Source organism: Prunus persica, chromosome G4 (genome assembly GCF_000346465.2).
Source record: "Prunus persica cultivar Lovell chromosome G4, Prunus_persica_NCBIv2, whole genome shotgun sequence".
Classification (NCBI taxonomy): Eukaryota; Viridiplantae; Streptophyta; class Magnoliopsida; order Rosales; family Rosaceae; genus Prunus; species Prunus persica.
Genome location: NC_034012.1, coordinates 10105237 through 10130686, shown reverse-complemented (window position 1 = coordinate 10130686; position 25450 = coordinate 10105237). Strand labels below are relative to the sequence as shown.

General features: G+C 37.8%; 4 protein-coding genes and 1 non-coding gene across 6 annotated transcripts; 3 read left to right on the top strand and 2 right to left on the bottom strand.

Annotated features, from left to right (window-relative positions):
- On the top strand, positions 1091–5977 carry LOC18780689. Its single transcript, XM_007211952.2, has 7 exons — positions 1091–1641; positions 2544–2729; positions 3142–3323; positions 4050–4189; positions 4335–4611; positions 4708–5016; positions 5495–5977. The coding sequence occupies exons 1-7, from the start codon at positions 1245–1247 to the stop codon at positions 5741–5743; spliced, it is 1740 nt and encodes a 579-aa protein (XP_007212014.2). The 5' UTR covers positions 1091–1244; the 3' UTR covers positions 5744–5977.
- LOC18778416 lies at positions 6098–10958 on the top strand. 2 transcript variants are annotated; one of them, XM_007213894.2, is made up of 8 exons: positions 6098–6196; positions 6301–6980; positions 8301–8486; positions 8894–9075; positions 9202–9347; positions 9563–9839; positions 9995–10300; positions 10579–10958. In XM_007213894.2, the coding sequence occupies exons 2-8, from the start codon at positions 6545–6547 to the stop codon at positions 10825–10827; spliced, it is 1782 nt and encodes a 593-aa protein (XP_007213956.2). In that variant the 5' UTR covers positions 6098–6196; positions 6301–6544; the 3' UTR covers positions 10828–10958. The 2 variants fall into 2 exon arrangements, with proteins under 2 accessions (XP_007213956.2, XP_020417706.1); XM_020562117.1 differs by having other exon boundaries at positions 6281–6980.
- On the bottom strand, positions 11128–14775 carry LOC18778623. The gene is made up of 5 exons (XM_007211565.2): positions 12803–14775; positions 12568–12681; positions 12041–12207; positions 11754–11961; positions 11128–11648 (listed from the first exon to the last, which is right to left on the bottom strand). The coding sequence occupies exons 1-5, from the start codon at positions 13484–13486 to the stop codon at positions 11475–11477; spliced, it is 1347 nt and encodes a 448-aa protein (XP_007211627.1). The 5' UTR covers positions 13487–14775; the 3' UTR covers positions 11128–11474.
- On the top strand, positions 18502–18575 carry TRNAI-UAU. The gene has a single exon. It is a non-coding gene; the product is annotated as a tRNA-Ile (tRNA).
- LOC18780672 (transcription factor TCP4) lies at positions 21802–25148 on the bottom strand. Its single transcript, XM_020562644.1, has 2 exons — positions 22263–25148; positions 21802–22162 (listed from the first exon to the last, which is right to left on the bottom strand). The coding sequence occupies exon 1, from the start codon at positions 23616–23618 to the stop codon at positions 22299–22301; it is 1320 nt and encodes a 439-aa protein (XP_020418233.1). The 5' UTR covers positions 23619–25148; the 3' UTR covers positions 21802–22162; positions 22263–22298.

The following is a 25450-nucleotide window of genomic DNA, read 5'->3' as shown; positions in this document are numbered from 1 at the left end:
AATAGTTTAAGAGATGTAAACGGCATGAAAACTTCAACTTCAATGGATGAAGAAAGTTGAGGTTCCACCCCAAAATCAATTGGCAATGGGGGGAGTAGTCCAACTCCTTATAAATTCAGGCTAGGTCTCTTAACATTTCAATGTGGGACAAACACTCTCAACACGCCCCCGCACGTGTGGCGAACTTTCAAGCCTAACACGTGGACAACACATATTGGGTGACGTGGGAGCACGTGTGGCCGTTGGGCCCAACACGTGAAGCCTTGCTCTGATACCATGAAGGAAGTTGAGGTTCCACCCCAAAACCAATTGGCAATGGGGGGGAGTAGTCCAACTCCTTATAAACCCAGACTAGGTCCCTTAACATTTCAATGTGGGACAAACACTCTCAACAATGAATTCATTAGTTCAATATTGAACGTGACTCGAGAGGCTTTAGGCTGCTATGGATTCTAGCCCACCCTATCTTTTGAGAAGAAAAAAAAGGTGTTAATAATAAACATGTTAAAAAAAAAAAATTCAATATTGTCGAAATTAGAAACTTAGCCGACCCCTACACGTGACTTTTTTTTTCTTCTTTTTATTAATAAATTCTAGGATTAGATTCATAATTCAGCTAAAAAAAATCATAAATCACAAAATGTCAATATAAACTAGTCACAAAAGGTTTATTACAATAATAAAGCGATCTAACATCAAAATAAAGACAATATGGTGAGTTTTCACTAACGATCACGCATAATCGAAGAAACTCTGACGCGTGACTTTAATTGCTTGTTAAAAGGAAGAAAAAAAAAAAAAAAAAGCCCATTCCTATATGAATTCCTGATCCGTGTTCACAACATTTCAAAAATAGTTTCATGTCGCTTTCCTAGTTTAAAGTTCGACCAAATATTATCATGGCTTTTCAAATAGGCTCCAACATGACAAATTATAAATAATAAAAAATTGCATATACAACTTATTTGGAAAGAAAAATCCATATAAAAATTATTTAAAGAGAAAAAATCCAAAATTAACCATTTATTATTTTAAATCGTCGCACCACTCTATACCATATAGTAAGTTAGTAATATTTTATTATTATTTATAGCCCACAAAAACCAACAAACACGTTACCTACGCTGAGACTATTCGACTCTCTCACTCCCTCCTTCCTTTCCCTTCCCTATTTTATCAACTCACCAACCGCCACTTCGCATCCAAATCCACTCGTGTCCAGCTGAAGCTGAAAACAAAGCCACATGTCGTCTTCTTACGTCCCCTTCCTCCTCCTCCTCCTGATCCTCTGCGGCCACACCCACGGCCGCTTCATATCTGACACCCAATCCGCGTCTCAAGATCTGATCTCCGATGGCGTCCACCACCACTTGTCCCACATCCCCAGATCCTACCTCACTCTCAACCCCTTCTCGGTGGATGCGGAGTCCACGTGTGACCAGACCTACGGGTTCTTGCCCTGCACCACCACCGTGCTTGGGAATCTGTTCCTGATCCTGGTGTACGGATATTTGATGTACTTGGCCGCCACCTACCTCTCCAATGGCAGCGAGCTGTTGCTCGAGATTCTCGGCCCCGGTATCATTGGAGGCTTGTTTCTCCCCATCCTCGGGGCTCTTCCTGACGCCATGCTCATTCTCGGTCAGTCTCTTTATAACTTTTCTGTTTGGTTGCCTAGAAAGTGAAGGAAAACGAAGAATAAAAATGAACAATTTTCATTTATTTCGGATGGAACTATTATACGTCTTTAAATGATAACTTAACGGTGAGTGCCGTCCATATTATAATAGTGTCTTTGCATACTCCGTTTTTGTGACTCTTAATTTTTTTTAAAATAAAAATTATACCTTTGAAACGTTTCCAAATCTCGTAGTTCCTGAACCTTCTACGAGTTTATGATTTTTCTTTTTGTATTTAAAGAAAATAAAACAAAATTCTTTACTTTTTCTGTACACAACTTTTTCCTTTGGATCTCAGTGGACATAATAAATCTTGTATTGTGATACACAGTGGATGGAGAGTTGTATAGCTTTATAAAACGACCCCACTTGTCCTTGTTACTCTCTGTTTGCTCCTACACCTCGTCCTTATAACCAACTTTTGCTGGAATATGTAATCTAGAATCTTTGGACTGTGTTTGAGTTAATAATCTTAGTTCAGAAGGAAATTTATTATGGAAAAAACCAAAAAGAAATTATTTAAAAACAAGAACACCAAAGGGACGATTCCTGTAGTGTTAATTATGCAGAATTAGCCGTTTTCATATGTAAAGTTGGAACTTTTATGTTATGTGATGGATCCATTTCTTCAGTACCTTAAACCTTCACATCAGTCTTAGCAACCCGTGTTGGGTTGTTGTTGTTGGGGATCTGAGCAATTATCTACAAAAAGGATAGGATACTCTAATTTTTACCCTTTGTTTCTTTTTACCCCTATTTTGATGGTTTACTTAAGAATTAACTTAATCCGTAATTGGAATCAAAATAAGGAGTTGAATTCCTATTGCGGATGGCTTCTGATATGCTTTATCATATTATTTTCAGTATCTGGACTTTCCGGGACTACAGAAACTGCTCAAAGTCAGGTCTCTGTTGGAATGGGGTTGCTAGCTGGGTCCACTGTAATGCTTCTTACGGTAATATGGGGTTCCTGTATTCTTGTTGGCAAGTGCGATATTGAGAATTCTATTGCCATAGATAACAAAGATACAAAAGGGCTTAGCTTAACTGGTATGTCCATATTTTCTTTATTATTTTATTTAGGACTTACTGGTCACCTGTGATAAATGGAGATCGTAATTTTACTCCGCATATTGCACCTTACAAATATCTGTCTTTTATTTGTGGTCAGGGATTATTTAAAGATTTGCATTTCTTCAAAAGAAAGGTTGTTAAAGTTGATGCAGAAATACATAACATAATGATGATTGTTAAATTTAGATCCACAGGAACGGGGGATTGAAAAGATAAAAAATGAATCAAGGGAAATATTGTAATCCAAAAGACATGTAGTGGGCTAAGTTGTACGCCTTGTTGACTGAATCTTTTAAATGATTGTGGTTTCTCTCTTCATAAATCATACATTTGGAAATCTCTGATCTATAAGTAGAGATAAATTGAGCAAAATTGTTTATAATTGCAGGATCTGGTGTCAGTACTGATATCTGGACTAGCTATGCTGCAAGGATTATGGCTATATCTGTCATCCCATTTCTTATTGTTCAATTACCGCAGCTGCTCAATTCAACCTCGGGTAGACACTTGGCAGTTTTGATTTCACTCATCGTCTCTGTGGTACTATTGGTTTCATATTGCCTGTATCAGGTACTTATAGTTTTTCATACAGCAGGTCAGCCATTATGTACTGGGTAGTTTGAAATTTTCATTTTTAGTCTTTCTTGCTGAAATTAAATTATGTGTTTGTTGAATTACTTTCTCAATAGGTTCTGAAATGTATTTCTTTTTTGTTTGTTTATGATTTACATCTTGTGAATTTGACCATTTTTCTTACATTTTTGTAATTTGAGTTGCATGCTGAAGTTGCTATTTATGCCTAGTGAAAGCAAACATTGTCGATGTGTAAGAAGAAAAGGAAAAAGAATTGAAGATGACATAACAATAGATTACTTCTGTCAATAGCTGGTGTTCGAACCATGCCCTGTGACTTACTGCTATTAAGTTTTCATATAACTTGGCAATTTCCGAGGATTTCATAGAATTAGATTGGTTCACTTTTGAATTTTTAAATGATAGATTCCAATTTCTTATGGAAAAGTGGGAATATGTTTGGACAACCCCTTTTTGGGATCAAGGGTGAGCAGGCCCCTTTGAGTTTGTAGGTTCCTTTCTTAAAATGACTGAGTACTCTTAATTGCAGTCATAATTTGTAAATTCTTTCATGGCATGGTTTTTAAACCCATTCTGATTCAGTCAGATATTTAGTTATGTAGCTAACCATAATCTGTTTGAATTTTCTCTTTCCTGTTTGATATTTAGGTCATGCTTGTTTGGATAGTTATTGACTTGCCTTATATTTAATTGTTGGTGCAGGTGTTTCAGCCTTGGATCCAGAGGAGAAAAATTGCTTATGCGAAGCATAAGCATGTTATATCAGGACTCTTACAACATCTGACGAACCAAGAAAGGCTCCTTACAGTTGATGGTGAACCTGATGAAGAAATTATAAAAAAGTTAGTGCTTATTAGTATTACCAACGAAGAATTTAGTCATGTGTGTACTTTGTGCCTCTATTTATTTATCAGAGATTGTTTGTGTTTTTCTTTTATTGTTAGAGATTGTTGCATTTACACTGTTTTCTGTTTGTATATATTTCAGGCTGTTTAAGACAATCGATCAGGACAGTGATGGATATCTTTCATTTTCTGAATTAAGAGCACTGATTGTAGGAATCCGGTTTGATGAAATAGAGTTGGATAAGAATGATGCTGTGAACAAAGTGATGAAAGATTTTGACACTTCTCATGATTCCAGGATCAGTGTTGATGAGTTCTGGGTTGGTGTCTCAAAATGGCTTAAGGAGGCAAAGCGTGCAGGAAATGCGAATTCTGACCCTGGCCATCGCACGATGAAATTTTTATCTGACTTTCACTCGGTAATGTTTGATTATTAAGTTCTGATAGATAAAAGGTTTTCTTATTAAGACTTGGATCTGCGCTAATATACTAGCTCCTTGGAAATTCATGTACAGCGGACAAAGGAAGAGCACGCTCTTTTGGGGGCTGGTGATCAAAGTGATGAGGTTGTCGAGGGTGCTGAAAATCCTAAGTGGACCTCCCTCAAAGCGGGATTAATGTTGTTGGTAGGAACTCTTATTGCAGCTGCATTTGCAGATCCCTTGGTGGATGCTGTTGATAATTTCTCAGATGCCACAAGCATTCCAACTTTCTTCATCTCATTCATTGCACTACCTCTGGCTACTAATTCTAGTGAGGCCGTATCAGCGATAATCTTTGCTAGCCGCAAAAAGATAAGGACTGCCTCCTTGACATTTTCTGAGGTTTGTATTTCTCATATTCCATCTCTCTTTATGTTTTATCACTCTGCAAGCCTGACAATACTTCACCTCTTAACAGTTGTGTTGATAATTTATCAGTTGAACTCTTAGAAGTTTCTTATATACATTTGTAAACTTAAGACTTTAAGCTTTAAACTTCTCCAATGACAAATTGCAGTCGCATATCAAAATCATTATTAACCAATATCTCTATATTGTTTCGCATATTTTGCAACGTACAAATAGCCGATAAAATTATTCTGTTGGCCATGATTTAACCATTTTGATGGATGGATAGTAGTATCTAGTAACCTTTTTTGGTTTCTTTTTCCACACAAAAGTAGGGATTTCAATTTCTTATAAAATTTTAAAAAAAAAAAATTCTACACAAATGTTGTAGGTGGGTGTTTCAACTGTAATATTTGGCAAAAACAGGGAATGCTGAAGTTTGACCTATTTATCTGTGTGTTCCTTGTTGCAGTTGTATGGTGCAGTTACCATGAATAACATCCTCTGCCTGTCGGTATTTTTGGCCCTGGTTTACATTAGAGGACTATCGTGGGACTTCTCAGCGGAAGTCCTGGTCATTCTCATCGTTTGCGTTGTGATGGGTATTTTAGGCAGTTTACGCACCAACTACCCTCTCTGGACTTGTTCAATTGCTTTCCTACTTTACCCCTTCTCCCTGGCGCTGGTATATGTTCTGGATTATGTTTTAGGCTGGTCATAGACTCACGACGAGGTGATCTGAGTACATTGGGGTGCTCTTCGGGTTTTATAAAGCGATATATTTTTCGTTTTCCTTTCATTTTTCCTATGGTTTATATGATCCTTGATAATGTTATTGTGAGCAGGCAGGCATTTTGGTTTCATTACCATTAGCAACACTGAGATTTGTTGGGAGCACTTAAACTATTATCAGCCGTTTTTCTCATTATAAAGCAAAAGCACAGATTCTGTGTCATACGTTTTACTTCTTCTGAAGTAAGCTTGTTATCCCGATTAACTACAATTTATCCTTCTTAGGCCTTCTCTTATGTGTGGGATAAGGAGTCGGATTGTACAACCAATCCAGTCCTACGTCTAGCTGAAGGAGAGGCTGGACTAGACTAAACCATATTTTTTTGTTTGATACAATCGATATTGGGAGAAGAAGATTCGAACACCGAATCTCAGATGCAAGGTAAGTGTTCTTAACTATTTGAGCTATAAGTCTTTTACGGACTCTACTAAACTTAATCCAACCCGTTTGGTGGTCCATTGAAAGTCCGATTTCCTTTGGATTAGATTGAAGTTCAAGCGTGAAAGGGAAGGGATTCTCGCCAATGACAATGTAATTTTCTCAAATCGTGTGGACCCAAAATTTACATTGCTTGCTTTTTTGTCCGCTTGGTTGGCCGAGGGGTTTGGTAGACAGCGATGGAGAATCAAAAATATGTGGCCTACAACGTCCACTTTATCACAACCAAAACTGGACCCAAAATTTAAAACACAAAAGAATTCAAAGTAATGCTGACCTGAAAATTAAGCCATGCCTAACCGCGTTAACGCACTCCCCCGTCCCTTCTTCTTCTTCTTCATCTTTCTAATATTCCTCTGCGGCCTAGCCCACGGCCGCTTCTTCTTCGGCAATCAATCCTCACCACACGATGTAGCAGTTATCTCCGATGGGGTCCACGTGGGGCCCCACAACTCGACAGCACCCCACCTAGCTCTCAAGCTCCTCAACGAGTCCTTGTCGGCGGAGGCGGACGGCGCGTGCGAGGAGACGTACGGGTTCTTACCGTGCACCCGCAGCGTTCTGGGGAACCTGTTCCTGATTTTGGTGTACGGATACTTAATGTACTTGGCGGCCACGTACCTCTCCAATGGCAGCGAGCTGTTGCTGGAGATTCTCGGCCCCGGCGTTGTGGGAGGCTTGTTTCTCCCCATCCTCGGCTCGCTTCCCGATGCCATTCTCATTCTCGGTGAATCTCTCTCTCTACTTCCTCTCTCATTCTCCACTCTGTTTGCTTTTCATTAAAAAAACATATTAAGAAGACGACTTTTTTGAGAGTGTATTAGATTTGACTTGTGATATGCTTAGACATGGGGTGGAAATGAGTCAAAGTCAAGTCCAATACTAAGGTTATCAAGCTTCCTTCGGATAAATATTACTTGATATTAAAGTTCGGCTTAATTTCCAAACAAAACTCATAGAATTATGCTTAAGCTTGGCTCATATGATTTTTTTTATTTTTTTTAAACTCGTACTCCACGCACCTCGGCTTTTTACCGCAACCGAGCCCAAACTTATGATAAACTTGACTCATCTACTTAACGAGGTCAAGCTTAGTGAAAAAATGCATTTACTTAGAGCATCTATAATGGACTTTTTAAATCACCTCCTTAGACAAATTTTAAGGAGGATTTGGAAAAATATAACTTTAACCACGCTCCTTATCCACTTCCTAAAATATGGAGACTTCTAAGAGCTCCTAAATATGAGAAGAGAAAAAGGATTCCTAGTGGCTCCCTACAATTTAATGTTGTTTTATTATATGAGTATTTTAAACCTTTAATTCATGCTAACTATTTTTTATAGTGATGGATCAATTAAAAAAGAGTTATAGCATTTATAAGTCCATAAACTAGAGAGTATGGTTGAAGTTAAAATTTTATAAAGAGCTCCTAAAATAGCTTTTGTATGTTTTTAGCTAAAATTTAACTAAAAATGAGTGTGATTACTGTTACATATTAGTGGTCTTATCTTTTCTTCAAAACGCCACACCCACAGGGATTAGAAAATGACTTTTTTTTTTTAATGAAAAGTTTAGTAGAACATGGTCTGGAAACTGGAATCATTGGACTTTGTTTGGGATAATAATATATTTTTTTTACAAGTGATAATCTAGTTTAAACTAATCTAAATTATGGAGAGAGAAATTTGAATTTAGGTGCAGGGTGGGGAGTGCATTCACTCCAGCCAACACGGTTAAGCCTTATTTGGTATCTTAGTTCAGATGAAAAATAAATACGAAAGAAACAAGAACTAGTTAGCCATAGCAATGTGTCGCTCCCTTGTACTTCAATTCAAATTCTCTTTCGTAGTTTTTTGTTTGTTTTTTTTCTTGGTCAAGGTAGTTTGTAATTTAAAGCAGCATAGAATATCGCATGGTAATAAAAAAAAAAAAAATATTATAAAAATAAAAAAAAATTAAAAAAGGTTTCCTTTTCATTCCTTGGTTTGTTTTCCTATGTATGTACAGGTAATTAATAATTAGCTTCAAATTGCCTATTCTTTTCAGTATCTGGACTTTCTGGGAGTACAGAAACAGCTCAAAGCCAAGTCTCAGTTGGAATGGGGTTGCTAGCTGGTTCAACTGTATTGATTCTTACACTAATATGGGGTTCCTGTGTTGTTGTTGGCAAATGCGATATTCAGAACTCCGTTGCAATTGATAACAAAGATACCAAAGGGTTTAGCTTAACTGGTATGTCCATAAGGAACCCTTTTTTCGTTAAAGACAAATCGTAGTTTGACATATGTAAATAAATTTTTCTTTTGTTCTTTTGACGAGTTACTTATGTATGTGTGTCGGACTGTGATTTGTAGGTAATGAGCCGGTCTACGCAGGGGTGGAGGCATAGCAAGCCCCCCATTTAATTTTTAATCTCTTATAATATATTATAAAATATATGATATAGCAATATAATTACTGCAATTAGATTAGTGATGGCCCTCCCAGTTGAAGATGAAAAAACTATGTGGAAGTGATTTTGAAATTTTGGCCCCTCCATGCTAAGAATCCTAGCTCCGCCACTGGGTCTACATGACACAATAATGCGTTGTCTCCCTTTGAAATGTTTGATTTGTAAGTAAAGCTATTTGTAATTGCAGGTTCTGGTGTCAGTACTGATATCTGGACTAGCTATGCTGCACGGATTATGGTTATATCTGTCATCCCTTTCATTATTGTTCAACTACCGCAGCTTCTCAATTCGAACTTGGGAAAAGACATAGCAGTTTTGGTTTCCCTCATTGTCTCTGTCGCACTATTTCTTTCTTACTGCCTTTATCAGGTAAGTTGTGATTTTCATGCAGCAATTACATACTCTGCATGACCTCACAAATACGTTTAAGTTCGGTTTTTGGTTGCAAAGTCGTATTTGTTTATTTACTTGTCTTATATTTAATTGTTGGTGCAGGTGTTTCAGCCTTGGATCCAGAGGAGACGAATTGCTTTTGCAAAGCACAAGCATGTTATATCAGGAATCTTGCAACATCTAAAGACGCGCGCATTAGGAAGTCTCCTTAAAGGAGATGGTGAACCTAACGAAGAAATCATAAAAAAGTTAGTATTGTCTCTTAGTATCAGGAATGGAGTAGCAAAAAGTGGTTTTAGAAGGTTTAAAACCATTTTCAGATAACTGAAAAAGCACTTCTAGCACTAGTTAAAAGTGCTTTTAAAAGCACGAGCATTTTAGTCATGTCTGTTCTTTGTGCCTCTTGTCTTTTCTATTAGAGATGTTGTTATCACTCTTGCTTTCTTACTATATGTTGTGTCAGGTTGTTTCATGCAATGGATCAGGACGGAGATGGATCTATTTCAGCTTCTGAATTAAGAGCAATGATTGTCGGTATCCGGTTTGATGAAATACAGTTGGATAGGGATGATGCTGTGGACAAAGTGATGAAAGAATTTGACACTTCTTGCGATTCTCGTATTGATCTTCAAGAGTTCCTCACTGGTATCTCGAAATGGATTCACGAGGCAAAGCGTTCGGGAGATGACTCTTCCAACAATGATCCTCACACGATGAAATTTCTATTCGACTTTCACTCGGTAAGGTTATGCTTACCAAAATTTCGAGAATTTATTATGCTAATCTACAAGTGTCAAAAGTTCATATTCTCTCACTGGGAATTCTAAGCCTTGCATACCAAGCTATAAGACCTTGGATTCTTCCCAACAATAACTGCTTGGAAATTTATGGGCAGAGAACAAAGCAAGAGCACGATCTTCTCGGGGCAGGTGGTCAAAGCGATGAGATCATTGAAGGTGTTGAAAGTCCCAAGTGGACGACCTTCAAAGCAGGACTGATGTTGTTGGTAGGAACTCTCATTGCGGCTGCATTTGCTGATCCCTTGATAGATGTTGTTGATAACTTCTCAAGTGCCACAAGCATTCCAACTTTCTTCATCTCATTTGTTGCATTACCTCTGGCTACTTCTTGTGAGGCTGTCTCTGCAATAATGTTCGCTAGCCGCAAAAAGATCAGAACTGCCTCGCTGACATTTTCTCAGGTTTTTACACTTAATGTTCTATAGTTTTCCAATTTAATAGTCCAGTCTTATCATTGTTAAGTTCACCAAACATCGAACTTAAAACTTAGTCCATTTTAACTCGATTAGCTTCTCCATTGACATAATACAATGCACTCACATATCAAAATCTTTTCTCAAGTAGCTTTTTTGCATCATGAATGTTTCTTCTCTTTTCTTTTTCTTTTTCAACTCTAACATCTGGCAACTGCATTGTGTACGGAAATAAGACCTCTTTACCTCTTTGTGTTGTGTTGCAGTTGTATGGATCGGCAACCATGAACAACGTCCTCTGCCTATCGGTATTTTTGGCCCTGGTTTACTTCAGAGGATTAGAATGGGACTTCTCAGCAGAAGTCCTGGTTATTCTCATTGTCTGCATTGTGATGGGTGTGTTTAGCAGTTTCCGCACTGTATTCCCTCTCTGGACATCTTCAATCGCTTTCCTACTTTACCCCTTCTCCGTGGCACTCATTTATGTCCTGGATTATGTTTATGGTTGGTCTTAGACTGATGAGATCTTCAGGGTGCTTGCTTTTCATCTAGTGCAGAATAATTAGTGATTTTGGACAAATTTTCCAATTGAAACATTCTTCTGTTCTGCTTATGTTAAGCAATTGAACACCTTTGCTTGTTCTCTTATTATCTTTCTGTTCTGCCTTGGATAGCTGATTTTCCTTGTATGGCCCACAACTCTTACATCAAACGTTTGCAACTATAATGAAGGTCAGATCTGTGGAGCCCACAATAAAGAAGATAGGACAAAGCACAATCAGATCCTCCCACAATCCACCACATGCAAAAGTTTGTTAGCAACTCTCAGTGCTGCCTGCCTCTGTCATCCATCATCCACCAACCAAAACAATCTAAACATAACTCAGAGAAAACCCCAAAATCCCAAGGGCACACAAGAAGTTAACAACCACTGGTATTTGGCTTCATGAATATATATGTAACCACTCAAACAGACAGATCTGCATCTCCTCTGTCTTTTTTCTAATTCTCACCCTTCACAAGTCTGAAGCTTACATATGCAAATTTAGACATATCTACCCTACTGATATGTTGAAATTTATGGGCAGCAAAAAAGAAAAAAAAAAAAGAATTTCCTAATATGGTTCACAGAGAGAAACAACTAGCCTGCCAAAGATCAGATTTATAACTTCAAATTGAGATCCACACTTTCTCCTAGTTCACCATTACAATTGTTGTTTATAGTGGTTGCTGCTCTTCCAATTTGTGCCTTTGCTGGTGGGAAGAAGCTGTAGAAAGCTTGTTGTGGATGTGAAAAGCTTGGTCCTGGCTGGAAATTTGTGTCCTCTGCATTGCCCTTTTAACAATTCAATAGAAAGACACAAAATACAATTAGAAAATGAGATGAGATTACTAAACAAAACTAGTGAATTATAAGTGAGTTTCTGTTGATTTATCTCACTTGATAAGAAAATGATTCAAACTCAGGGACTTCGCGGTTATGGAACGCTAGATAAGTTGAAGGGAGGTTCAACTTTGGGCTGGGACAAGTCCTACTACTGGTTGTAGGAGGGGCTAAGGTGAGAAAATCTCCATTGACACTCCCATTTTCTTTAATGCTGTTCCTTGAATTCGACTCCGAAATTGAAGTTGAGCATGAAGGGGCTTCTCTGATTATGGTGCAAAGAAAACCATGAGCAAGCATACATATGTACCGGTGCAATTTTTGGAAGATAAAGAAAAGCTAACCTGAAAATTGGGTTGCCTGAAGGCTCCAAATTGAAGGTGTATCTGTTCCCACATGAACTTGCTTCATCTGCTCTCATAGGAGCAACAAAAGTAGGGAATTTAAAGTTGATGGAGGGCCCTGGTGGATTGTCTAGAGAAAAGGGGTATGGCCTCTTCATGCCAACCATCTACTACATATCAAAGGTAGTCAGCATTAAGACCAATCTCTCAGGTTCCTCACACATTAACAGAACAAATTGTGCTGAATCCAAGTTTAAGACAACAAAATAAAGCAAACTGAAATGAAATACAATTCTGCAGCTTCTAACATTCCTTTCAAGAGAAGAAGATTTTCAAAATCTAAATTAGGATTTCCAGAATCCAATCAGAACCCACTCATTGCAATTCCTTTAACTGACAATTTCTACTAATTTCCACTAGGAAAAAGAAGCATTTATAGATACACTAGTAAGAAATTTCCGAAATTTAACTTAATTTGACAGGAAAGAGAAACGATCATATCTGACTAAATATAGAGGTGAACAAACCTTTTCTTCATCCGGCCACATAGGTGTATAGTTGCTGTAATAGCTTTGGTTTGAAGGGGGCTCTATCTGAAAGTTTAGTACAGATGATGATGAAGTTGCTGATGACACATTCACCTGCAGAGTTCCATACACCAAAATTCCTTCTCAACATAATCAAAAGCAGGAGATCATAAAAGTTTACTTCTTCCCAATAATTAAAAACAATGTCAAAAACTACAAAGAAAAAATGTCTTACCATTGAAGGAGGAGGAGGAGGAGGCTGCTGATGATATGGTTGTGTTCTTTGTGGCACATTGGTGAGAGGCCAAATGGGGTTGTTGGACTCAAAAGGCAAATTCAAAGTAGACCGAAACGCCAATCCGGGATCAATCCCAGAATTAGAACTCTCCTTCTGATCAAGATTGAAGTCACAAGGGTTCCACAAGTTAGGAACATTATTATTGCCATGTCCCTGAATTTCAAACCCATGACCACCATTATTATTATTGTTATTTCCCAATGGAACAGTGCTAATTGGCTTCCTAATTACATCAATGTTCTGGGTTGGAATTAATGGTGGCCTGAAAATTGAGTTTGGTGAAGGTAGATCTAGTGATGGTAGAGAAGGAAATGGGATTGAAGAGGGTGGTTGATTATGATTAGAGTGATAAAAATGTCTAATTGGGACAGAAGGACATGATGAGGATGTGGATTTGGTCGGTGAGGATAAAGAAGATGGGGTTGACAAAATCACAGCAGCTGCTGCTTTCTTTTGCTGATCTTCAAGCCTGATTTTCTCAAGCTGTGCCACACCAAGTCCTCTCTGTGGCACTTTTTTTTGCTTGGTTTTTTTGGATGAAGATCTAGTAATGCTTGCAAAGCCAAGACTAGCACCACTACTAGTATTGCTACACTTTTGAGTTTGGTCTTCTTGAGCCATTCTTGCTATGTTCCATCTACTTTTACAAAATGAACAGATTGACAAGAAGGAATTTTGGATCAAACCCAGAAATCAGAATGGGGATTTATAAGAGAGGAACTTGCTCTTGATGCTAATTTCATTAGGACCATCTCGAGGCTTTGGTCTCTGTCACCCTTCCTCTTCTTCTCTTCCATCAATAAAAATTCGATTTTTTTTTTGGGTGTTTAAGGAAACAAAGAAACAAAGATGGGAGAGAGAGACCCAAATCTTTGATTTTCAAGAACCATGATTTGAAAACAAACTCTATAGAGGAATTTAAGATTGCCCAAAATCTCGCTAAGGGAGGAACAAACCCAAGAGCCTAGCCAAGTTTTTAGCAAAAAATAAAAATTGAAAAATTGAAAAGGGAAGGGGGAGAGAGAGAGAGAGAGAGAGAGAGCAAACAGAGTGTAGAGCAAGAGAGATTATCTGAGGGGTTTCAGATTTTTCTCACATGCAGTTGTTTGTCTGAGAGACAGATCAGATGCCAGAGCTTATATATGCAAATTTATTACCAAAAAATCTGTTCTTTTCTTTTGGGTTTTTTTCTTTTTTGAAATTCAAACCATGCAAATCTAGAGCACTATGAATAATATTTTTCTCAAATTTGTAGCCCACATTCTCGCTCCACTCCTCATTTCCTTGCTAGACCGACTCTTATGAGCTTTGTTTTCTCTCTCTCACTACTACTTTCTCTCCTTGTGAAGTGAACCAAAAGCTCAGATTTTTGCTCTCCAATAAAGTTTTTTTGGAGCACCAAATTGAGCTACCAGCCACATCCAGAGTCTTGGCTTGCCAATGTCACCATAAGCTTTGTTTGTTTCATTTTTGGGCATCTATGGCTGGCTTTTGCAGCTATGGTAGGACCCACCTCAACCCCCACGTGGGGCCCGTTAAAGTGTCCCTAACACCGACACTTGCATTGCATGGAATTCACCACCTCCCAAATCAAATGCCAAACCTAGTAACATACATTGGAGTTTTCAAATTCTTATTTTTATTTGAATTTTTGCTTGCATGCATGTATTTAGTTGAATTTTAGTTTGGAACTTCTTCTTTTGAAGATGTACAAGTGCAAGTTTTTTTAATATATTAATTGATTTATTTTCTTTATGCATGTAATGTAAACATTTATCATCTTTAATAGGAAAGAAAAGAAAAAGAAAAAGCATTGAAAGATGCATGGTGAGGGGAGAATGACAAACTCTACCCACCCCATCTCCCATTGTCTTACCTACCCCCACAAAATTAAAAAGAAAAAAGCTATTACTTGCCCCCTTTGTATTTTTTTTTTTTTTTTGATAAAAAGATGATTGAAACTTATTAGAACAACAAGAAAAAAGAGTAACAAAAGATAACAATGAGGGTTTGGTTCAGTTGATAACGTCTATGTATTGTGTGTAACTTTATCAATGTTCGAGTCTCCTTGCCAGCAGTTTTAATTGGTGCCCGATCTGTAATTTCTTACATAAATTCATACTAATGGCAACTGACAATTGGGTGCATGCGTAAGTCCTTCTGACTCGAGGTTGTGGGTATACCCTGATGCCAAATGGATAAAAACTTCCTCAATAACCTGAGCCGCCTCTTTGGTTTAATTACAACTATGTTAGTTTCTATTGTCTAATAAGCCATTAAGAAATTATTATTGAAATTAAATAGGAAGTTACTGATAACTATTAAGTAAGTATTTTGAAAGGTAAAGTTTTATAAGGAAAGCTGTTCTGAGGTTCATAGCTACTTACCAAACTAGCAAGAACCGAGTTGAATGTGACATGGTGCATGCACAGGTAGGTGAAGAAAGATATATAATAGACTAAATCAAATTTTAATGGCTTTCCCCTTTGTATTGGATAGACAAGATCAAGCTTAAGAGGACATGAAATGTAGAATGCAGTGCGAGGCCTAACAAGATCGACGGACAAAGATGCTGCCCTTTAATTTCGCCATTCAAATCAATGCAGCTTTATAATCAATTTTGTATTTAAGATGTCTCAAAATTTGAATCCCCTTATTCCATTAATCCAAAAAAATATAAAAATGCTCAGTAATTACCTCGCATTAGTATTTATTCTGATAATTATACAAAAATAATATTGAGAGAGAGATTCAAATACAAGAGCGTAGGATAAACGGTCTTAACTACTTGAACTACAAGTATCTTGCACTTTTTTTCTTGAGTTTTGTTGGATCATATCTTCAACATTAACATTCTTTATTTGTGAGCGTAGGATAAACGCTCTTGACCACCCTTTAGTTGATTTTGGTTAACCAAGACGGATTGTTTGTTATATCATCAATTTTTCTATGAACCAAGACGAATCATTCGGTCTGATTCAAATTCTATAATAATTAGGGCAATAATTAAAGACTTCAAATATGAGAATTTCTGAAATTTATTGGTGATGAGGGTTTGGATTAAGGTTTTAAGATTTCTATCTATCATGGAAAATGAAAATCTACCAAATTTGGACATGCTACTACACTAGATCCTCCTGACTTAAATCTTCATCTGGTTGATGAGCCGTTAGATGCAAAAATTCAAATGCCATCCAATATACAAATTTGACAGCAAATCAGCCAACTCAGAATTTCCAGGCATATTAATATTAAATAAGGTTAAATCATTATGTGGTGATAAATATATGAAACAGAAATAGGAAACACAATTGCTGAGAGGTCACTATAATTGAATCCTCAAATCTTTCCTCGTGACATACAAAATGAGCAAAGCTATATCTACCTTTTGCAAGGGACCCAATTTGGCCACAACAAACTATCCAAAACTTACTCATAACAAAACAAAAATGGTGCCTTCAAGAAAACCAGCCACCCACCATCCATATTCCATAGAGAAGGACAGTGGAGCCTCCATGACACCACTCCTTTTGTCAACATAACAAGCCAAAGATTTTGTTGGATACACAAAATATAAGGCTAAGGCATCTACCAATAAGATTCTCTATGTATATATTTACCTTGTCTCATTCTTGCTTTCTCTCTTTCTAGGATTTTATTTTATTTTGTTATAAATGAAGCGATGGTATTAGAAAAATAAATGAAGAATTACATAAGGTCCTCTATTAAAGTATCTTGAACGATATGAGGAGGGACCTCATGCCATTCAAATACCTTATGAAGCAATAGAGCAAAGCAAGCTAATTTATGAACCACCAAATTGGCTTCTTTAAAAACAAAACACATCGAAACACTAGGAAGTTGAGACAAGAGAAACCGAACTTTATTTCTAGGGTTTGTTGATTGAATTGAATATATAATCAAACATTTTGGTATTGAAATCATCATTGGGTTGAAGTTATAATAGTTAACAACCAAGAATTTATTGTAGTTGGTATGCATCATAAAAATTGATGGGTCATTTGTCCAAATTTGTTTTATTTAGTACATTAATGTGAAAAAAATATGGGGCTGGTTTCTATGAGTGAGATCTTTCTAGTTCAAGGTATCACTATCATTTCATAATTGTGATTTTGTTCTCACTCATTCCCTCTATTTTTTTCTTTTTTCAAAAGGAGCATTGGAGTTCCTTTTGCGCAGATAATTATGTAAAACTAGTTACATTAATGTGTATGCTATTCCATGATTGAAACAAAACCATGAAAAACATTATGGATGACGATTATGAAATGAGTGCTGATATTTTCACCCTCTGTCTTATTTCTTCATTCACTTTTTATCTTATTTACTACTTAAATTTGAAAAAATGCAAATATCTTTCTACCCACTATTATTTCTAAAATGCCATTTAATTATTAATTCAAGTAATTTTTTTTGGCTAATAATTAGTAGTTGAGATATAGAGAGGATCAAGTTGTGTTAGACTGACTAGATATAAGTAGATATTTATTAATACTATTCCCTAAAAGTGGAAAAATAAACCATGTCGTCCATCCATATTATACATGTGCACAAAATGTACCACATAAATATACTATCGTAGTATATTGTAATTTCTCCCTAGTGACATAACTTTTTAGCCCATATTTGATTGAATGTCATTTTCTGTCACATTTTTCATATTTTGTGGCTATACCTGGAACATAGGATTTTCAGTGAATTTTCTTGAGGATCATATGCCGCAATGCCGCATGCACAATAAATATATTTTTTTATTTTTTTATTTTTTTACTAAAGCTGGGAAATAGAGTAATTCTCACGTGATTGGAATACAACCTTGTTGGGGCAAAATCTTGAGATAGATAGAAAATTTTAAATTTAGATCCTCCCTCAATCAATGATCGTAGGATCTAGTACTGGCATTATTTTAGTCTCCATTTGTTGGAGTAGGTTTTTAAATTCAAATCTCAAGATCAACAAGATTTTGCTACTTATTTGGAGGTTTGATTGTGGAAAGACCTTTTACGTTCTTCAATAATTGTGCAATTCAAAGATGTGATTTTGAATTAAATAAGAAAAACACCCATCTTTAATTCCCGATTATTCTGAGAAGAACTTTATATGTAACGGGGATGTCACCATCGCAGTATCCCAAACCTATTATGCATTATCATATTGGAAAGTTATAAATACATGACAATGGGTGATTGGTTCGAAATAACATCACGATGGTATTTCAGGTATAGGTAAGTTTTTCTCGATCCTTCCCATTAAGCAGTGTGTTACTTAATTTGTGTTTAACTAATTCAACATTGGCAATCATTTCTAATAAATGATTTTCTCCTACCATTGTAGTTTCTAGAGTTTCGTCTCTGTTTTTCTTGTACCATTTCAGAACGCATTTTCAACCCTACTTCTCCATGTTAAATATGTTTCTAGAGTGCGTCCTAAACAGGGTAGACTTTGCTTGATATTTACGAATTAAATCAACAGTTGTGAGATTATACAGACTAAGAAAATAACCGATTCATATGTGCATGGATATTTGAAATTGGAGTATAAATATTTGAAATTGGAGTATAAATATTTTATTCTGAAGAGTTTAAATTTTAAAAGAAAGAATCTTATAACAAACAGGTCCCGTAGCTCAGTTGGTTAGAGCGTTGGTCTTATGAGCCGAAGGTCGCGGGTTCGAGCCCCGCCGGGACCATAAGTTGGGTAAATGTGTTATTTTATGGTTGAGAAGCTTTCGTTTCCTTTTTCTTTTTCTTTTTGTTCTTTTACACAGTATAACAACCCCAAGGCATCTGCCGCTGGTTATGCTTGGTCTTAAAGATGCATGAGGAATAGGATGCCTAATTTTCATGTATTTGCCACCTGCATCTTCTCTTCAAAACTTCCTTTCAAAGTAGGTTTTGCTTTTTTGCTTTTAGCAGTACCTGCCATGCATGTGGCGCACTTGTTACCTGTACAATCTCTAGATTCAGAAACTGATTGAATTCACTCCTGTTTAATATTGCATCTGCAATCAGCTACTGCGTTCTGTCTTGTTTAAACTTTAAAAATGCTCTACTTGCACAGCGCCTTGGCAAGTAAGCAACCATGGATTTTCACCGTCAATGATGACCAAGAGATCAAAATTTTGAGTATTCCCCTAGGCTATAACTTTTGGCAATCAGGGTTATCCATGATCACTTGGTCTAGTGCCACTTAGTCTCCATTTTGTTGAAGAATGTCCTGAGTTCAAATTTCATGGACGATAGTTGTTGCAACCGAAAATCAAGAAGCAATGCATGTGTCGTGCAACCTCCACAACCCATTTTGGCCTGTAGCTCAAGCTTTATTTGTGCAACAAACAAAGGTGGGGAAAAAGTAAATAAATGCATTGTCTGCTCCTTTGGCAATTCGAGTGTTCACACGACACCAAGATCCACTGGTCCAGTTCCAAAGAGTGATGATAACGAAGGCGACATGTTCATTTGTTATTATCATTTATCAGATTTTTTTTTTTCCTGGGAAATAGATCCGATCGAGGCTGAGATATCTGGCATTCAATGCATGGCAGCATAACTGGTTGAGTTGCAGGTAAAGGACTCAGAGAAGACAGGGTTGAAGTTATAATATCAGGCAGGATGATGAATCTTTGTTTTTGTTTTTGTTTCTGGTTTTTTTTTTCTTTCATACAAGCGATATTGGGAAGGAGTAAATCCAACCCTAAACTTCGGATGCATGGTAAATATTCTTAACCTCTTGAGCTGTTGCAGGATGAGGAGTCTTTGTTAGTTTTTCACTATTCAAAAAGATATTTATTAAAAAAAAGAAAAGATTGGAATTTAAGAGGTGGTGTAGGATATATGTTTTGTGTGTTCTGGTTTTGTACACTTGTGTTTGTTGGTGGGATTTTATAAATTATAATAAAAGGAGTGGGTTACAATTATATATGATATTATTATTTGTATATTTAAAGTGCTCATTCGTGCAATTATAGATCTTGTGTATGTCGTTAACCTATGATTAAAAACTGCTCAACTCAATGATTTGGATTCTTTAATCTCTTATTATTTATAATCTATGTTGTTTAATGCTAAATTAACAAGAGAATAAGAAGGGATGTGAGATGTGGGGTTGATGGGCTAAAAGCTGTAAGCATGCAGGGAAAAGATCAGCTTTATCTTACAGTCGTAAAAACTGATAATATATATAAGATTCATTCACCACAGAGCATGCTTTGTTAGGTTTTCTGCATCCAGACAAAATCTTTATGTCTTCACCACCCTTTTCCAATTTCTTCCTACAACTCATGCGTATACCACCATGATCATATGTTTGGTTTCATCGGTAAAAAAAGAAAGAAACACAGCACAGGGATCAACTAGCCATCAAGTCATCAACTCTCACATACACATACATACGACGATTTCTAATTTTGCTAATTTTTTAACATAAGAAACCCGATTCTTGCTTGTTAGCGCTTGAACGCTCCTCATGTATATATTCACTCAAATTCTATTGTTGTGTTACCAAAAGGTTATATACCCCCATACTGTTTTTGTTTTTTCAATCAAAGTACCAGAAACCATAACAAAATGTCACCATCTCAGTAGAAGGTAAGTGTTTTATCTTGAAAGGCACCCAAAAATAAAGAAAAGAAAGTTTCCAGCTATGCTCTTAAAAGATTTTAATAAGGCACTGAGATTTACAGGGTAGTAGTAGGGGACCAAAGACAGATGGGCAAGTACCAGATTTTGGTGGTATCCATCTGTGTATTCCCTCTCCATAATTGAGTTTGTGATCATCCCAATCCCCTTCCTTCATGGCTCCTCCTGCAGATGTACTCCCACTTAGCCCCACTTGGTCTAAACCGTACTCATTATAGGTCATAGACCACGACCCTTAGATTCCCTTCAAAACCTGGACCCTTTGTCATAAGTAAATTTCAGGACTTGCTATTAACTTTTACTGGATCTTTAGTCCTTCGTTTTTTTCAATTTTTTTTAAAAATATAAGCGATAGTCTAAATACTCTAAATTAATCTACTATACAAAGAGGGAGATTCAAACTTACTCAATGCCCTAACCAACCGGCCTAACCCAAGTCTGCGGATCTTTGATCTTTGCATTGCAATAAAAAAGGCATATAGGAGCTCCAGGTAAAATGGCCAAACTAGCTAGTTGAACCCAATTCTACTAGTTCAGTTAAAATGGGATTCAATGTAAGTAAGGGTGACAGTGATTATTCTACTTCTGCAAGTCAAAGCATAAACAGGACCATGTTCAACTGACACTCAATTGGGTAAATGGGTTTTTCTACATCCATCAAACTATGCTCTCACTTTCATGTAAAAATTGTTTAGATGGTTCAAAAAAATCCTAGTCTCAGATCCACATTCAAGTTTGCTCATTATATACTGCAATGCTAAAAGCAAAGCAATATGGAGTTAAAAGGGAAAACCCTGCTTAAGTTAGGAATTTTCCCAAAGATTGCTGCAGCTTTGGGAAGATAAGGGTTTAAAAGGATCAGCTACTAGTCTACTCCGTCCCCAACAATTCCTACTGTTTATGGAAAATGACTGTGCTGGTCAAGGATAGAGATCGAAAAGATCAAATACATTATTCATTCAATTTTTTTTGAAGGTTTGAGAAAGTTGTTGAGGCATGAACCCTTTCACTGAAAAGTAGTAAAGACCAAAAAAATGACAAAGGGAATTAAGACTCTCTTCCACCTACATGAGAAATTTACTATTTCTAAGTGAGATGAAAAGGAAGGCCACTTTGCACTTCTCTCTCATTTCTGGAATGAAACAGGCTAAATATCAACTACCTCTCAAACCAAAATCAGCAAAATTTCCTATATTGGGTGATCTGGTATTTTCAGAACAATACCAAATTCGGTGGCTCAGGTCTGTGCTAATTTAACTAATGAATTAAGACATAGAATTTCCAATCAACTCTAGGAATGAAAAATGAAGCAAACCAACAACACATTACTAGTCTAGCAACAGAAACACAGAGCAAATTTAACATAGAGTAAGCAAAAAGTTTCAGCTTCAAGAGCTCAACTCAAACATGAAAACAGAGCTGCTACAACAACATAAGCAACAAAATTATGAAATAAAAGCTAAACAAAGTTAAAGCCGAGAGATCGAAAAAACCCGAAAATGCACTCAGATTTCTTCTTCCCAAGGCGCACGCCATTGAATCAAAGGGACCGGAAAATCTTCTCTGTGGCCATGTCTGAATTGGCACCAACAGCTTACTCATTTTATCTCCCTGTGGAAGGTAGAGATGAGTCTGAGCCCTGCAATAACAAACCAACCCAACAAAGTAAGCAATGTGTAAAATTGATCCAAAACAAGCAAAACAGGAGATTACAGAACAAAATTTATTAAAGGTAGCACCTTTGAAGAGAAGTTCAGTCTTCTTTTTTGTTTGTTTCAATGGCGAGAATTGGAGGAAGCAGAGGACGGCTTGTCGGAGATGCCGTCGTGTTCCTCCTCGCCGTGAATTCGTGCCGGGATGTGGAAGCCGGAGAATCCGCCTCCTGAGGCGAATCCCATGTTGGAAATGGAAGACGAAGACTGATGATGATGATGAATGGTTGGCGAGATTTGATGATGATGATGATGGTCATGAGAAATCGATTGTTGGTTTTGTTGGTCCATCATCCAAGCACGAACTGAAGGCGAGTTACTGGACTGAAGGGGTCCCCTCTGAGAAGAAAAGAAGTGGCTTTGGCCAAACAGCGATGGCTGCAGAGAACTAGTACTCTGTTGCGTTGGGAGCAGCGAGTTGAATACAAACCCAGCTGATGATGACGATCCACCACCATTACCAGTATCTCCACCACCAGCACTATTCCAAGCTACCATTCTCTGAAATCTGTTCATCTCTGCTTGCTGCTGCTGCTGGTGATGCTCTGTCCACCCATCAAACCCAAGTGGGTTTTGTTGCTGTGTTCCTGAGAAGAGGGTTTGCTCATTTTGATGGGTTTGAGCCTGGTGGTGCTGAGCTTGAGCTTGTTGATGCTGCAGAAGAATTGGGTCTTGGAAAGAATGCAGAGAAAGGCGTAGATCTTGGCTATGGCTACTTGTTCTGGACAGTAAATCTGGTGGGTAGTTCTGAAACTGTATCGTCGACGATGGAGCCTCGGCTGTACCTGCAGAAGCACCCATTGGGAAGAAGGACTTGATAGTGTCTGCAATGGCGTCAGAGTCCAGCGATGGTGGGAGTAAAGTCGAGTTGGTAAGTGGGTTTTGATTTTGAACAATTTGCTCTGAAACTCCACTCCCCACCATTGTTGCTCTTCGATTAGCAGAACCAATTGCGTCCACCGCCGCAAAGCAGTGGAAGCCAGTGGTTGTTGGGTTCTGGGTCTCCATGGCTGTAACCGCCGTAGACGCTGTTGTGGTCGAAACTGAATGTGGGTTCCATGAGGGAAGCTCGTCGAGCTCGTCTATGGCGGCTTTGGCCTTCTTGATGAGCCAATCGACGGCCTTGCTGGGCCGGTCGTAGCCGAGGCGGTCCTGGACGTCGTAGAATTGAATGGCGGTGTGAGCAGCGAGCCGGACGCGGCGGTCTCTTGGGCCTTTTGCAGTGCAGACCTTGCTGTGCCGGTCTTTTCGACCCGTGGACCGGACAATGTGGCTGCCTCGAACCACCTCCACGATGTCGGCGCTGAGCCCCGAAGACGGCCTTATCCCCAGTCTGGACGACGTCGTTGCTTCGGGGTGGTGGTGGTGGTGGGTGTCGCCCATTTTTGATCTTGCATATTCGATGCTCTGTTCCCCCAAAGTTGAAGAAGAAGAAGTGAAGAAGTTGCGTTTCTTTGGGGCTTGTTGTTGTTGGGCTTGAAGTTCTGCTGCCTCTGTGGATCTTGTGTCTAACAATAAGCCACCAAAGAAATGCTGGTGGTGTTGTTGCTGTTGGTCTGCTTGTTGGAGATAAGGATGTTGCGGAAAGTTGAAAGCTTGATGATTTTGGTGATGTTCTTCTTCTTCTTCTTGGCCTTGTTGATGGGTGAAATTGAGAATTGGGTTTTGGTTTTGATGCAGAGGAAGGTGGAGATAATGGTGGTGATGGTTCCTTTGAGGATCCAGAGTCAGGCCCTTGTGATTTTCTTCTTCCAGCTTTTAATGGAACAGTACTTGTTCTGCTTCTTCTTCTACCACTATTGCTACTTTTACTATTTGGGCTTCTGCTACTACAACACTTTTTTTTGCTAGTGGGTTCTGATCTCCTGATCTTGTTGTTGATGCTGTTGTTGCTTGTGCTGCCACCTCTTCTCTGAAAGCTGCTTCTTTTGCTGCTGCTTCTGCCCCTCCCAAAAGCCTCTGCCATTCAATGTTTTCAGTTCCATATCACATAACACACAACACCCCACCACCACCACCACCAATTTCCAAAAGGGTCCCCTAATTAAAAACCCAAACCAGACCAAAGAGAGAGGCTAAACCAGCTCCCTGCCAGCCTAACCCATCTCTCTCTCTCTCTCTCCTCTATGCTAGTCTAACTTTTGATTTTTGTGCCTCTTTAATTATACACTGCTTCTTCTGCTCTATATGTGGACTTACCAAACTGGTTTATAGGGGTTAACAATACCCAGCTGAGCAGGCAACAAAACCCACACACCCAAATCCCAATTTTCCCAATTCCAGAGAGAGAGAGAGTAAAAATTGGGAAATAAAGGGAGAGAAGAGAGAAAACTCTACTTTTTATTGGGCTATGGAAGGGAGTTGATGATGCCAGTGGTAAGGGTGGCAGTGTCTGGTCAGAAACAGGATTAAAGATCTCTGTGATCTCATCATTGCGTCTGCTGTGGTTTCCTCTCTTTCTACCATCTAAACTTTGACACTATACAAAATACCCTCCAAATCCAAACCCTTTTTTCCATTTTCAATCACCTTCTTCTAACTTGAACTTCTTTTTCCAGTTTAACCTTCTTTCTCACCTCTTTTTCTCTCTCCCCCACAGTTGTTTTAAATTCAGGTTTTTACTTGCCAGACACAAATTACGACCTTTGGTTTTAGCTCAAGGCACTGTCTGCGGAGGGATGCTTTCTTTGGTAGATTAGATTAGATCCTTTATATGCCACCACCACCACCACGCCTTTTGAAAGCGACCCTCTTCCACCTTTTTATGTCCTCTCTCTCCTCTCTCTCCTCTCTCTTCCATTTTGAAAGGAAAGTTAAGCAACAACGTCATCTCTCTCTATTTTTTCCTGTTCCTCTTTCTTTTGCTACGCTTCAGTGTCCTTCTCTCAGACCACTTTTTTCTTTGTTCTGGTTTACTGCTTACTTTACATGACATTTTTGGGACCTGTCTCTTTCTTTCTTCTTTTTACTAATGGTACTTTTTTAACAATTTAATGTATCGTGTACGTCAGATAAAAAGCGCTTAATATTTTAGTAAAAGACCAACTAGTATAATAGTTTGAAGCAATTTCTTCTTTTTAAATTTGAGTAGCATTCATGTAGTATGTGTAAATTTAATCCATTATAGTCCCTCTCAATATGAAAGTTCCTTAAAAATAAACTTAATGTTTTAAAATGGCATGCATGTAAACGAATGTATGTTGTTAAAGCTGAAT